Raw genomic sequence first — 14,696 nt, 5'->3', positions numbered from 1 at the left:
GCACACAGTTTGGGAACCTAGGCCCTAAGCCATTTTCCCAAACCTGGTCCTGAAGGACCGCCAACAGCTTTCTATAACCATACACAGGTAAGTCAAGCCCTTTGGCCGAGTTCGTAATGTCCCCACCTGTTCTCTAAGACAGAAATGCATAAACCATGAGCTGCTGGGGGTACTTGAGGACTGGCGTTGGGAAACACTGCACTAGGCTGAAAGCTCAGAGGAGTCCAAGATAGACATTTAACAATCCATTGCAGGGTAATTTTAGGGCAGCCAGAATATGGTATGTGTTATTACAACTTTGGATGTGTCTAGATTAATTATGGCAGTTAAAGTTAATATTAATTCATTATTATACATATATATACTGCCAGGATACTCAGAGCATTACAATTAGGTACAAATTAGACTGGATAATAAGAAACAGAGGTACAATCCATAGGAAAAAAAAAGTTTGATACATGGGGTTGAGTGCCACATAGTGCATACCTCAGATTGCAACGGGGAATTATGCTTAGAAGTGCATTATGATCCAATTATACAGCAACATTGGTTTGGCCAATAGACCAAGTATAGAAAGGGAATAAATGTTAGTTTTGTGCGAATTATGATCTTTAATCACCACCATAACCTATGTAGGCTCTTCTCCGCTACCATCCCTCTTCAGTTAGGCAGTGAATACATCCCTGATGGAATGACAGAAAGCCATTAAGTAACACTGGTAGAGACAGATGATGAAACAGAGAGAATAGGTTAAATATGGGTGTCATCCACATAGAGTTGATACTGAATCCCAAAGAAGCATATTTTGTTTTCCTAGACAAATGGTAGAGTTGGCCCATAGAGAGCTGAGGGTCCAGGATGTAGAAGGTAGGTCCAGTGAAATAGTAAAGGAGCAGTTTGATAGGTAGGATGAAAAATAGGATAGGACATTGTCCTGAGCGCCTAGAGAATTCAGCATTCATATTAGTAGTAAGTGGTTAACAGTGTTAAAAAACAATAGGGAGGTTAAGGAGAATTAGAAGAAAGCAATGATCAAAACAATGACACCTTAGTTAGTCACCTTAGTCAGTGCAGTCCTGGTAACAAAAGCTTGACTCAAGTGGTTCCAATAGGTTACACGAGAAAAGGAAGTGTGTGAGGAGACAGAACACATGCCTTAGAGGCTTATTCTTCCTCAGAATAGGAGAAATTAAAGGATGCTTGAATGGCATTTGAAAGATGGAGAGGGAGACTGAATGAGATAAGAGGCAACAAGCAACTGATTTGTGATGGAATAAGGTCAAGTGGAGAATAAGTAGAGTGGGAGAAGAGGGTAGACTTCTTCATTTGAAGAATTAAATGAAGACAAGGGAGCAGGAAAGGAACTAATCAGGTGGTTGTTCAGTTAAGAGGACACCATTGCAAACAAATTTTGTCAATCTTGTAATTGAAGTAAAAGCAACATCTGGGGCAGTGATGATGGTAGGAGGACTTGGTTGAATAGAAAAAAAAAAAGTTTGACTGAGGGAAAATAGAAATTGAAATCACTTGTTGATGACGATGTCCAGAGCATATCAGCATGAGTTGTAAATATCAGTACTTTTGAGGAAATTATTAGACATTTGGGACTTTTGCCAATGATGATGTTCTTTCTACCTTGCAGTCACCATTTCCTTTGTGTGTCACAGTTGAGGTTGTGGTCTACTCCAGGATGAGTAGCTAGAGCCAGTTCACGAAGGGTTAGGGTCTGATTAATGTGTGGGACTGAAAGATCAGGACAGAAGAATGTAGAAACTGGGGAGAGAAGTTCTTGATAATTAATAGAACTGAGGTTTCTGCTTCTATGATGATGCTTGGTTGAATCAAATTGCAAACAATTTAAAGTGATGGAATAGAGATTGCAGGTTTGAGGGAAAGTGCTTTTATACCATTTCAGATCTAATTTGCTGGTCTTACTATTCAATTATATTCATTTGTTATGAAGTGTTATCTTAATGGAATGGCAAACGTTGTCACACAGGTGTCTTGGTTTTAACATTCTGGTAATCATACAACTTTTACCACACACTTTTTTAACATATACATTAAAATAGTATGAACTTAATATGACATATTAACACTAGTATGACTCTCCCCATGTACAATGTGGGCCGTATGACTAAGGCTTTTCAGAACAGTATGATTTAATTGGTGCTTTTAAAACACGCCAGAAAGTAAAATAAGTGCAATTTCGAAACATCAATTTTTTTTATTTTAACCTTTAAAGATCAATTGTAGAAAGAAAATGGTTTGTTTGCAAAGACTAGCACTAATCCAGCAACCAAGATGGCCATGAATAAATTTCAAAATAGAAAATAAAAATAGTTTAGCTGCAACCTAATTGAACATGGGGAAACATTAGTGGAATTATTTCCTTCTGTTTTATGAGAGCGTTATGGAATAATAATAATAAAAGTACATATCTTAACAAAATAATAGAGGCTTTTCATACTACCACATATTGAACTTGTTGTACAAAGATATCTCACTACACTGTCGTAATATAGATTTCAATGTGAATAAATGATCTGTTCAGTTTAAGGGAAAAAACATTCAACTTAGCAAGTTAAAGAGCAAGTCAAGCAACTATAGGATTAATAAATATGTATAAAATTTTCCTCAACATTATCCATATTTTTTAATCTCACAGCCTGGAATTGTTGGGAATGGATTATTTTTTTTACATCTGCAAGTCATCCCTTCGTCTTCACAAGGTCACCCAAAAAAAAATAGATAATAGTAAACGATAAAGTAAATTAAAAAACATTAATTGATAACATTGCAAAGTATTCTTCCCCTTGGTCAATACTTAGTTGAACAACCTTTAGCACCTATTATAGCGAGTAGACTTTTTTGGATAAGTCTCTTAATTTTGGTACCCAAGATTGAGAAATACTTTCCCATTCCACCTTGCAAAATGACTCAAGCTGGGTCAGGTTATTAGGAGAGCAGCAACGGACATAAACTTCATGTTTTACAACAGATTTTTTTTTTATAGAATAAAGGGGAGGACTTTGACTGGGCCAAACGAGGATATTTTATTAATTTTAATTTACTCCAGCATTGGTCTTTTAGTGTCCTGCTGAAAAAAACAAACCTGTCTCCTGAATGTGAGGTTTTTGGTAGAGTATAGCAGGATTTTGTTCAGGTATGGTCTGTAATGTGCACTTTTGATCTTCCAATCCATCCTGAAAAGTTTGCCACTAAAAACAATCCTATACATAACAGTGAGGATAGTTTTATATAGCTGGTGTGCAGCGCAACTGTGTCCTTCAAAACACTTAGCATTCTGGACAAAAGTTCTACTTTAATCTTTATTTTTTTTTAGATCTGTGTATTAATATTTATCCATGCACTGGTATAGCTGGCTTGTTTATTTATTTTTTCATTTTTAAACTACTAATTAACCCATATGAATTCTGATAGGACAGAACAACTTTAAAACAAGAAGGTGCTTAAACTGTAGTATAAAATCATGGACCACGTACGTTTTAAGCGCAGACTTTCAAACACATAGAAGATGTTCCATATGGATATAGACTCCTCCCACTTGATGATAATTATTCCGTGTCTATAGGTGGATATACCAAACCTATACAAAAACTCAAACGACACAAAACAGGGACAATAATCGTGCAGTATATTCACAAATCAATAATGATAGTCCCAAAATAGGTCCCAAAGGTAGATTTTTTATATATTCATTCACTTTGTGCAGGGAACGGAAACGACACCAAAAAAGAATCCTGTGTTGTTCATATCCAACTCCCCCAATGATATTATGCTTACAAGAATGCAAATGGTAATGGGCATCTCGTACATATGTATTCAGAAAAACTCTCCTTTACATCCCATCTCAGGGTGCACTCCACCGATTAGATGATGCAAAACAAAATAATAAAACACAATCTGGTGCATTAACTTTTTAAAAAAACATGTTTATTACATAACCAACATGTCATGCTTCACAAGTTAAAACATGTATAAAAGGTAATGCATATATTCGTACCAGATTTAGCTGTAATCATGCGTGTATGTTCAAACGTCGATGTTATCCAAAAAACGTCAGGTACCAGGAACACAAATCAGCTTACATCCTACGCGTTTCGACTCAAGACAAGAGTCTTTCTCAAGGTATTCAATGATATGTGAATATACTGCACGATTATTGTCCCTGTTTTGTGTCGTTTGAGTTTTTGTGTAGGTTTGGTATATCCACCTATAGACACGAAATAATTATCATCAAGTGGGAGGAGTCTATATCCATATGGAACATCTTCCATGTGTTTGAAAGTCTGCGCTTAAAACGTACGTGGTCCATGATTTTATAATATTGTATTTTGGAGAGAGGTGGACTCTCCACTCCACGTATTAGGCTGCAATCTTAGTGAAGCGCCACATCATCCTATATTGTGTATAACAGCTTAAACTGTAGCACAAACTTGTGAAGAAATTGCCAGTCCAGCAGAGAAACGCATCAGGTGGCTAATCTACTTCACGAATATTCAGTCCATTATGAAAAAAGTTAGGAATTTGTTTCTTAATATCTATTTTCACAACATTCTAATCCACTGATTAATAAAATAATTTAGAAAACACTGTCTTAGCTGGGAATCGAAGACCACTTTTGTTTCCCATTTGATGGATATATTGGATGCCAATTGTCCAAAAGTATACAAAAAGAGGCTTAATGCCTCCGGGTCAGCAAACTGAAATCTCCAGTCAGTCAAATATCTCCAAAACAATATTGGGACTTAGGTTGTCGTCGAGAGTATAATAATATCAGTCATATTCAGATTAGTTTCATGCGTTATTTAAAGAAACTATCTACATGACTGACCAACATGACTACATTCCAGAGCATATGCTACAGCCAATGTGCACTCTATGGATATTCTGGTAATAAAAATGGTAAAACATATTGCATTATTGAATTTGTGTTTGATATTTTCATATATATGTGAGCACTACCTAAGCATTGTTACCATAATATTTTAATTGAAAATGTGAAAAATACTATTAACTGTGATATGAGCCTCTTAGCCATGTTTTATAATGTATTTTGGAATATTTTATTATAAATGTATTATGTACATGACGTTTGGTCTACAGTGACTGTATTTTATGTGATTTTTTTCCCCTCTATTTTTATTTGTGGTGTAGTCAGCCTTGAAAGCACCCATACCCCAAACCATAGCACCAGGAATAAACAGCTGCACGTTCCTCAGCGCCAGATTAACGGAATGGAGGCCCCTGGGTTAAGGGTGCCCCCATTCCCCCGTGAGCCCCCCCTCCCCAAGCGCTTACCTTCTCCTGTCACTGCAGTCCTCCTTCCGCGGCGCGCTGTAAGCTGCTTACTGAGGAGATCTTGTGACACTCTCGCGAGATCTCCTCAGTAAGGAGATTACTGAGCGCCGGAGAAGGAGGACTGCAGTGACAGAGCTCAGCATTGATCGGGCCGGGGGCGCCCCCGCCCCTGTCCCGATCAATAATTCTGCTGAGCTCTGTCAAGGGCCCGCTGGATGCCCGAGGCCCCTGGGCTGTAGCCCAGTTCGACCTCTGGTTAATCCGGCCCTGCTCAGCGCTGAAAACTCGGAAAAGGGGTGAATGGGGGATGTTGAGCTTACATATCCCGTCTCCATTTAACGATAGTGAGTGTTACTAATTTGGTGGTTCTCTATTTGGGGAACCGCAGAGCAATGGGAAAACAAATGCATGCAGTATTCTCCCAAACTCCAGGCGGCAGTGCATTTTTAAAAAAAAATAAAAAAATTCATGTTTGCACCATCATGCAGAAACACATTTTATATTGTATAATATTTACAGAACCAAAAATAAGCACATAGGTTTGAAAGATTAAAGGTCTAGTATGCACCTACATCAGAGCTACTAAATACAGTTTAATACATAAATTAGATTTCTGGCAGAAAATTCTAGCTTTGTATATACACACTCAAAAAAAAAAACCCTTAAATTTATGCACACATGTAAAATGTGATGACAATGCATACACAAATGAACATGAAGATTGTGCAGAAAATGGTGGAGGATGCTCTTGTCTACTACCTCTAGCTAGCAAAAGTACTGTAAAAGTAAAATACTGCAGCAGGAATACAACTATCTTTAAAATACACCATTTATAAAATGTCACCAACGTTGTCAAATAAACAGTACAACTAAATAGCTACAAGGCTGCTTCACCCAAATCAATACACTGAAATACATTTAATCGTTCAGTTACTGCAAATTACCTGTGAAAAATGAATCTAAAGGACATTAAACAGGTTATACTGCAAAAAAAAAAACAAAAAAAAAAAACTACTTTTAAGAGAGTGGCTATTACGAGTCTTAGGATGCATTTTCAAATATAATTTGGAACTAGTGGGAAATCAGACATCAGTGCAATCATAGTATGAGTCAAAATATGTATGGGACAATGTGCTCCCTTATTTTAAATTAGAGGGATATTAAGGTGTTAGGACAGTGATGGGCAACAGGTGGACCTGGGGCTGCATGCTGCCATCTAAGTTTTCAACTGTGGCCTTCAGCGTATTCCTGATTGTTAGATTCGTTTGTCATAGCTTGTAACTCTTGTTTAAAATACCTGCTGTTATGTTACTACAGGTAGGTGTATCTTTTTTTATTATTAAATGTACTGTATTACTAAGTGTAATGTATGGCCCTTGTGAAGATTAGAGGCTGCCATGAAGTGCATCAGGTTGCCTATCACTGTTTTAGGAGGTCTGTGTCCATATAAATGCACAAGGCTGCAGGCAAAGTGCTTTTATACAGATCATGGACATCCAAGGCGGTTACATCCATAATTTACAGTACGGGGTCCATTATTCCTTATAATACACAAATTTCCATGATGAACACTGAAGTGATGATATCTGAACTCCTGGATTGTAAACAATGACACTAGAATTCACCATTCATAGAGCTATTTACAGTTTCTATATATTCTGGATAATGCACCCTCTAAAGTAAATGATATGGATATTACAAATCACCAACTTACGTGACCATATAAAATCGCAAAGCTGCAGGTCAAGTGCTTTTACACAGGACAGAAATCCAAGGTGACTTCTAATAGCCTTAATACTTTACAGTAGGCTATATTATTCTTTAGGATACACAATTTCCAAATAAATACTTAAGTCAAACTTTATACAGATGTTTACAGGAGTTTATACACACTGTACATCACTTGTGTATTATAAATGTTTCCTAAAACTACTTACAGAAAAATTGACACTTAAAATTGCTATCAGAAGTCACATTACACTTTCACAAGCCTTGTGACCTTGAACAGGCCACTTCATCTATTTGTAGATGTATCAGCAAACACTGGATGGTAACAAAAATAATAACAATACTTATTAGGGCATTTAATTTGTACTTGCACAGCTCTTTATTTTGTCACTACCGCATTAATAAAAAAAATATTATAAAACACAAAAATTGTCATGTCAAACTACAGTTCAGTGCTTGTAAACATGCTGGATTAACCGGCTGTTGAAAACCCCATAAACCAGCAATAATTCCAAAAACTCACTTCACTATATTATTAAAAATACAGGGCGTGCTTGACAATGCCTTTTGTGCACATATTTACCAGGCCAATGAAAATGGAAGTTTAGGATAAAAACAGAATTTTCACAATTGCTTAAATTAGTGGAATAAAAAGAACTTAAATCAGCCAAATATACTGTACACAGTGATCACACAAAGCAATGCTTGGTTTTGGATAGGAACACAATTTTCTTTGGAATGATGAAATACTACATTAAACATTATTGGATGAGAAAATCCAAACGTCTACAGACAATGAAAGACTCTAGGACGAAGCATATAAAAGGTCAGAAGTTTCCGGAGGACTGTAACAATATTCAGCTGTACAGTATATGACGAATTGTAGCCAGGCCGAGACGAGGTACTAGAGAGAGATTACACCTTTAAAAGAAGGAAGATAACAGACAAAGAAATAGAGGGGGAGGGAAGGAGAAGCGGAGGAGGAAGGCAGCCAAAATGCTAGAGAGACGACGAGGCAATACACGAACACCCAAGCAGCGCCATGCCGGACACATAGACACAGAACAGGGCAAGATGGAGGGTGGAAGGCGGGCACTGCAGCTGTCACCAGAGGAGAGCACCGACAGTACGACATACTCAACATGGAGAGTGTAAGTGAGGAGGAAGACAAGGAAGGACAACATGGCGATGTCTCCTCCTCTGACATTGCGAGTCTGGGGGAGAGAGCTGGATTACACCAACATAACAGGCAGCACCCGCAAGAGCTGCCTGTACCTGGGCGGGGATGTATTATCCACATTAATATGGTTAATGTATTTATTTATTACAGTGTATGTGTGATTAAGCATTCTCCTCCCCCTCTGTTGCTTAGCGCTTTCCCGCCCGACTAGCAGAGGAGGAAGAAGAAGAGGGGGAGGAGGAGGGGAAGATGTCGCCCGGACATATAAACGTACGCTGATTATGTATCTAGATATCATATGCCGTATATACATATTTACAGAAAACAATCAGTAAGACGATACTTTAGCCATTGCCTGCTCAAGTTAGAACAGTGTATACGTGTGAAATATGCAGATGACCTATGTATTGCCAGTAACTGAGGTGTAATGACACATCCTACATGATTAGAGGCCAAGCACTGGCACATTCTGCTGTAGGGACACAGTTATTTATTGTACAATACTGTACACATCACAGGGCCGTTCTGTGAGACACACAATGGGAGCGCCCTGGTGGGTAACTTCTATGACACCTCACGGATGTCACTTCATATTGGTTTTTTAAAACACACTGGCTTAGACAATGTCACTTCAGCCCCACAGATCAGTGCACAGGGTGTACCAGACAATTATAGTCACTCTAAAAAAAATGCCCATTCTTGTAGTCACCTAAAACGATGGTTTTGGTGTAAACATTTGTCTTCTATCCCCTGCACTGCATATTTCTGCTAACTTTCCAGCTGACTTTCTGCCTGCCCGTCTGTAGACACACTGAGAGACTGTACAAATGTTATGTGCGACTCAGTTCATTCTGCGGGTGTGTGTGGGGTTTTTTTTTTTTTGGGCTACAATGTAATCACACCCAGAGTTCAGCGAGCTGCTCTGCAAACAGCTTACCCAGGGTACAGCTAACAGTCTTTATGCAGGCAGCCACCATCATATCACTTCCAAAATGCTGCATGCTATAAGGGGCATCTTTATTCACAGATCTGAGTTGAAGCCTAGTCCTCAACTCTTAAGAGTCTGCTGCAAATCGTGGGTTTTATTCCTAAATAAGCAGCATGACGCCTGAGCCTGCAAGGGTGGAAACATGACAGCAAGGCGAACAAACTAACCCAAGCCCCGGCTATTATTAATACAAGCTTATTTTAGTACCTGCAAGGGCGGTCAGGTACAGGCATCTATACAAAACATGGCTACCAGTCTGATGGCTGAAAGAGTGTGAAGGAGTAAAGAAAAAAAAAAAAAGAGGAACTTAAAACTCTGAAAAACCAATGAAACTATCCATCTAAATCTAATTTTCCATAACGCCATCCCTGCCTCCTCCTCCTCTCCTACAGACAACAAACTCACACTTTGAATGATCACATAGCAAACACAAAAACACATCGAAAAGAAAATAAATAAATAAAATCTATGGAGTGAAAGTTTAATGTTTTGCTTAGAAACCAACAAACTGAGATAATATCAAAACACCAAATACTGGTATTTGCTACATTTCGTGCTTGAAATGATTTAACTGTAAAAGTAACAATTCATCTTTTAGAACATTTATATCATCTACTTGATACTGTTGAACTGTAACACATGTAACAACGTTTTCACGAGTGTTGAGCTGGAAAGGGAGGTAATATGAAAAAAGCAGGGAAGCCAAAATAAATAAATAACGAGAAACCCATGTGGTCACAATTCTGGGCAAGTCATTTTTGCTTAAAAAAAAAAAAAAAAGTGAACTAAATGCTTAATCCGAACCCTTTGACCGGGTAGTTTGCTGAAGGGAATAAACAGCATGACCATCACAGGCATGTACTTCATAGGGATGTGCGATCAAAAGCCAGGAGTCAATTAAAGAAACATGAATTAATAGAAATATGATCTTACATCAGACGGCGTCCTGTTCCTCAGCTCCAGGTGAATTCTTTTTTCCATGTCCATCTTCTTGTTTTTGTATCAGTCGTGCGTCCCCCGTGCTCTGTCTATAGATCTGTGATATATTGGTCTCCCCCCGTCCTGGCTGTGTTTTTTTCTAGGTGATCTAGCTGAGAAATAAAAGTTTGGGAGGGAGGGGGTGGGAGGCTGCACAGTGCTCCGCTTGCAAAAGAGCAGCTCGAGGTGTCCTTAATGGAGGGAGAGAATCTGAGCGCTCTCTGTTTAGGAAACGTGTGGAAACTGCTGAGACCAAACGCCAAGTTACTCACAAGAGCGAGGAGGAGAAACCATGGAGGGAAAAAAAAAGGCACTGAAATAATAAAAAAAAAAAAAAAGGACATTGACACTGCCCCTCCTGGCCACAGGACGTCATTGCAGCTTCAGCAAGCAAATGCTGCAGCAAAAAGCAGAAAGCAACACCAGGGGAAAAAAAACCGCTTGCATAAGAAAGCTTAGAGAAAGACAGCTTCTTTTACATAGCAGTTAATGCACGCTTTCAAGTCCTGCATTTATTTGACCTGTTACACTTGTTTAGAAAAAAAAAGAATTTAAGGTTATTATAGTTCAGTTAGAAATAAACAAATATGCTAAGGAAAGGCAATAGGAGTGGCTCAGAGTGCTTGAATTCAAATTATTCATTTTGACTTCAAGTTTGCATCGGTGTTCCCAGCTCACCTACTGCCCAGTTTTAAATCTCAGATTGTTAGAATGTCAAAATATTAACTTAACTTGTATTTTTAATAATTTAAGGAGGTTATCAGATTGCGTTTGTACTTGTTTACAGTGTATTAAATGTAAAATAGCACTTTAACGAAATTATTTTCAATGATTCCAAAAATTATTTAAAGATGATCTACTTTATTTGTAGCGGACTTGTAAAAATAATAAGGAAGAGGTATTTAGACTGTCATACACTGACTGTTGAACTTAACAAGGGATCATTCCGTAAGCAAGAAGCTTCAAGAGACGGGTGAATTTATCAAGCTGCGGGTTTGAAAAAGTGCACATGTTGCCTATAGCAACCAATCAGATTCAAGCTGTCATTTTGTAGAATGTACTAAATAAATGATAACTACAATCTGATTGGTTGCTATAGGCATCATCTTCACTTTTTCAAACCCACAGCTTGATAAATTTACCCTATAATCATCAAAAACTTTGATGTTGATGTTAGGGTTAAAACTGCTACCAGCCTTGGGGGGGCTGCAGCTTGCTACTCTTTTTTTTCCTATACCTATGCTGGTTCTATAATAAAGAACCAACAAATCAATAAAGATACTGCATACCAATCCCGGATTTGGGGACCAGAGTGCAGCAGCCCTTCCAATTGCGCCAGAGGGGTTCTGTTAAACCAGAATCGGTCCCAAATGGCAAATCGTCACAGGGGAGCTCAGAGAACTTTACTATTATCTTTGGGGGACTCTGCATAACTGCTACACCCCCAATATTATGGTAGTTACACCTTTGCTTCCAGCTGTGCTGTCTAGGTTACACTCCTGTCTCAGTAAAGCCAAGAGCATATCTTTGTGAGAGAGACACTCAGTTGGCTGCTTAATATCAGGTAGTGAATGCAAGTCAGAAAAAAGCAGTACTGTGCATATGGCGTCAAAAAATAATGTGCAACTTAAAGGGCATCTTGTGAGACACTTATAACTTGTAACCCTTCTCCAACAAACCCTATATGGTGTAGTATATTTTAAGTTTAAATGAATGTAAATCCTATATTTTTTCCTTTTCGTTTGTCTATTATAAACATTAAAACTCGAACCATTAAAACAAACATCTGAAATATTTTTACTAATGTGCCTTTAGTTGGAGCTCCAGAGGCTGCTATATGCACCAATTTTTCCTCTGTTCCTCTCACAGCTGCTGTGGAAAAAACCGCAGGAGAGGGTGATGTAAGTGGGAGGTCCAATCACAAGCCATAATCGATGGTTTGCAGCTTGTGATTGGCTCTTCCACTTACACACCGCTCCCTCTACTGACAAAAATCCTATTGGTCTCACTCAGGATTGCTGTTCATTTTGATTAAAAAAAGACTATTGGCGTGATATAATTGCTTGCCAATATAGATGAAATATACACAGCAGTAATTCCAAACTTTTATTAACTAGATATAAATGCAATTTTGTCCCCTACTCGATGCATTTTATAAAAATGTAGGACCTATTCAAAAGTTTTCATGTTAGCCATTATTGTCTAATATACAGATAAATATAGTGGTGTAAAGAATATGCACAACATTAAAAATGAAGCAAATTTCTGTGTTTATTCCAAGTTTTGGGACATTTAATATTAGCAGGGTATCACAAAACATCATGCCTTTTAAGTCAAACTCTTTACTGGTTTCTCCAGTTCACCAGAAACCAGCATGGCTAGTACACCATCCACTTCTGTCACAACTATTCTACCCAGGTATAGCGTATGCATCAGGGGTGCACAAGTGAATTCACAGAAGAGCTAAGCTGTAAAACAAGGAACGATAAATTGTGCATTATGTAATGGAACAGTATACATTTATTTGCTGTATACAACATTATTATTTTAAAAATGCATTTTTATAGATTATAATCTCAGGCCTGATTCATTAAGGAACTTAAATTAAGAAGTGTCTTATTTCAGTCTCCTGGACAAAACCATGTTACAATACAAGGGGTGCAAATTAGTATTCTGTTATGCACATAAGTTAAATACTGTCAGTTTTTTCATGTAGTACACAAATACTTGATAGCTTATTTGTACACTGAAATTTAAAGTTGCTATTTGTGTGCTACATGAAAAAACAGTCAGTATTTAACTTATGTGCAAAACAGAAAACTAATTTGCACCCCTTGCATTGTAACATGGTTTTGTCCAGGAGACTTAAATAAGAAACTTCTTAATTTAAGTTCCTTAATGAATCAGGCCCCTCATCTTTATTGCCTTTAGGTTAAATAGAACTATTTGATGGTCACTGTCTTTAGCTGTGGTTTACTCTATATTACTGTGGTTTGGATTCAAAACACTAAAGAGTGCTATTACATACCTTTGGGTATTAATATGTTTATATAGCATCAACATACCCTGCATCTGTGTACAATGCTATAACTTTACTTAGGCAATTCCTCAGTAAAGCTGACAATCAATTTTGCCCTACACATACTTGAAAAGGGTGGCAGAGGAATGAGCCATGATAGATTCTTCACGAATGAATAGTACTCTAACATAAATAAAAACTGTTTAGTATTTTTCAATTACAGATTAAGTAAAAGCATTTACATGTCAAATAAGTATTAATTAGTCTCTGTCTGACCTGCTTCCCCTTTTCATATTGTCCACATCAGCAGATGTTACAAGCACTACTGCTTCCTTGCTGTCTACTGCAATATGCAATGCCCTAGTTTGGTTTAAAGGCAGATTGTGCAGTAGAGAGCAAGCAACCACAGTATCTTCCACCTTTGCAGGGGCGTAGAGAAGCATGACAAAGGTTTTTATCAAGGCACCTGGAGCTGGTCTATATTAGTCCACATGTAGAATCTTTAACATCCCTAGTGCTTACATGCAACTCATTATATTTGTGCTGGACAGGTGTGCGGATGCAACAGATGTGTCAATAACCAATAGCGACACCCATATCCTGCATCTTATAACCACACATATGACATTTTATATTTAGTTCAAGTATAATGTAGACATGTTAAGAATAGCAAACTATATATATAGATATATATAGATATATATATATATATATATATATATATATATATCTCGTATGCATACAAGACTGCCGTCACTAATAATTTAGATTAGCCCTGTAGCCAAGTTAAATCATCATCCTCATCATTTATTTATATAGCGCCACTAATTCCGCAGAAAAACAAATCATTTTGAAATGGACAGAGCTGGATTCGGATGTGGCCACGTGCACTTGATTTTGACACATCTTTACTGTACGGCAAAACGCCCCTTCCCTACCCCATTCACTCCTTTAAGTGTCCTTTAAAGACAGAGCAGACAGAGCAGACTTCACGGCCGTATGTCCGGGATCTGCGCAGAGTGATTTTGCGTACATTATGCTCAAAATAGTCAGATACGTGCCTTGATGGATCAGGCCCAATGCCAGGATCCAATTATACTGCATATAAGTAAGGAGTGTACTCTACAAAGGCTACGACAGTGTCCATCTCAGTTGAACAGTATGATATGGTATGGAACCCTTCATCATAATCATTTCCTTATAAAACCTATCAGTATGTTTTTTGGAGTGTGGGAGGAAACCGGAGCACCCAAAGGAAACCCGCGCAAACACAGGGAGAACATACAAACTCCACACAGATAAGGCCATGGTCGGGAATCGAACTCATGACCCCAGTCCTGTGAGGCAGAAGTGCTAACCACTAGGCCACTGTGCTGCCCGACTGGTAACCCTTGGCATGCAACACAGGAAGGAATACATCCACAAGGCCATGTATATGAGCTAAGCACTTCATTTAAAACATTGCTTCTAGTGACAGG

The 14,696-nt window shown here is 38.0% G+C and overlaps 1 protein-coding gene across 3 annotated transcripts in view; it reads right to left on the bottom strand.

Moving 5' to 3' along the window:
* The window catches only part of ANP32B (acidic nuclear phosphoprotein 32 family member B), a 55,486-nt gene extending 44,983 nt beyond the window's left edge, over positions 1-10,503 (bottom strand). The window contains exon 1 of one of the 3 annotated variants that reach the window (XM_075210933.1): positions 10,155-10,503. In XM_075210933.1, coding sequence (XP_075067034.1) covers positions 10,155-10,208 — 54 coding nt within the window. In that variant the 5' untranslated portion in view covers positions 10,209-10,503. Of the gene's footprint in view, positions 1-9,428; positions 9,476-10,154 lie in introns of those variants that run through there. The other 2 variants (XM_075210932.1, XM_075210934.1) reach the window with 2 other exon arrangements.
* Positions 10,504-14,696: the final 4,193 nt, after the last annotated feature.

Source organism: Mixophyes fleayi, chromosome 1 (assembly GCF_038048845.1).
Source record: "Mixophyes fleayi isolate aMixFle1 chromosome 1, aMixFle1.hap1, whole genome shotgun sequence".
NCBI lineage: Eukaryota > Metazoa > Chordata > Amphibia > Anura > Limnodynastidae > Mixophyes > Mixophyes fleayi.
The sequence above is the reverse complement of the archived record's forward strand: the minus strand, read 5'-3'. Positions and strand labels throughout refer to the sequence as shown.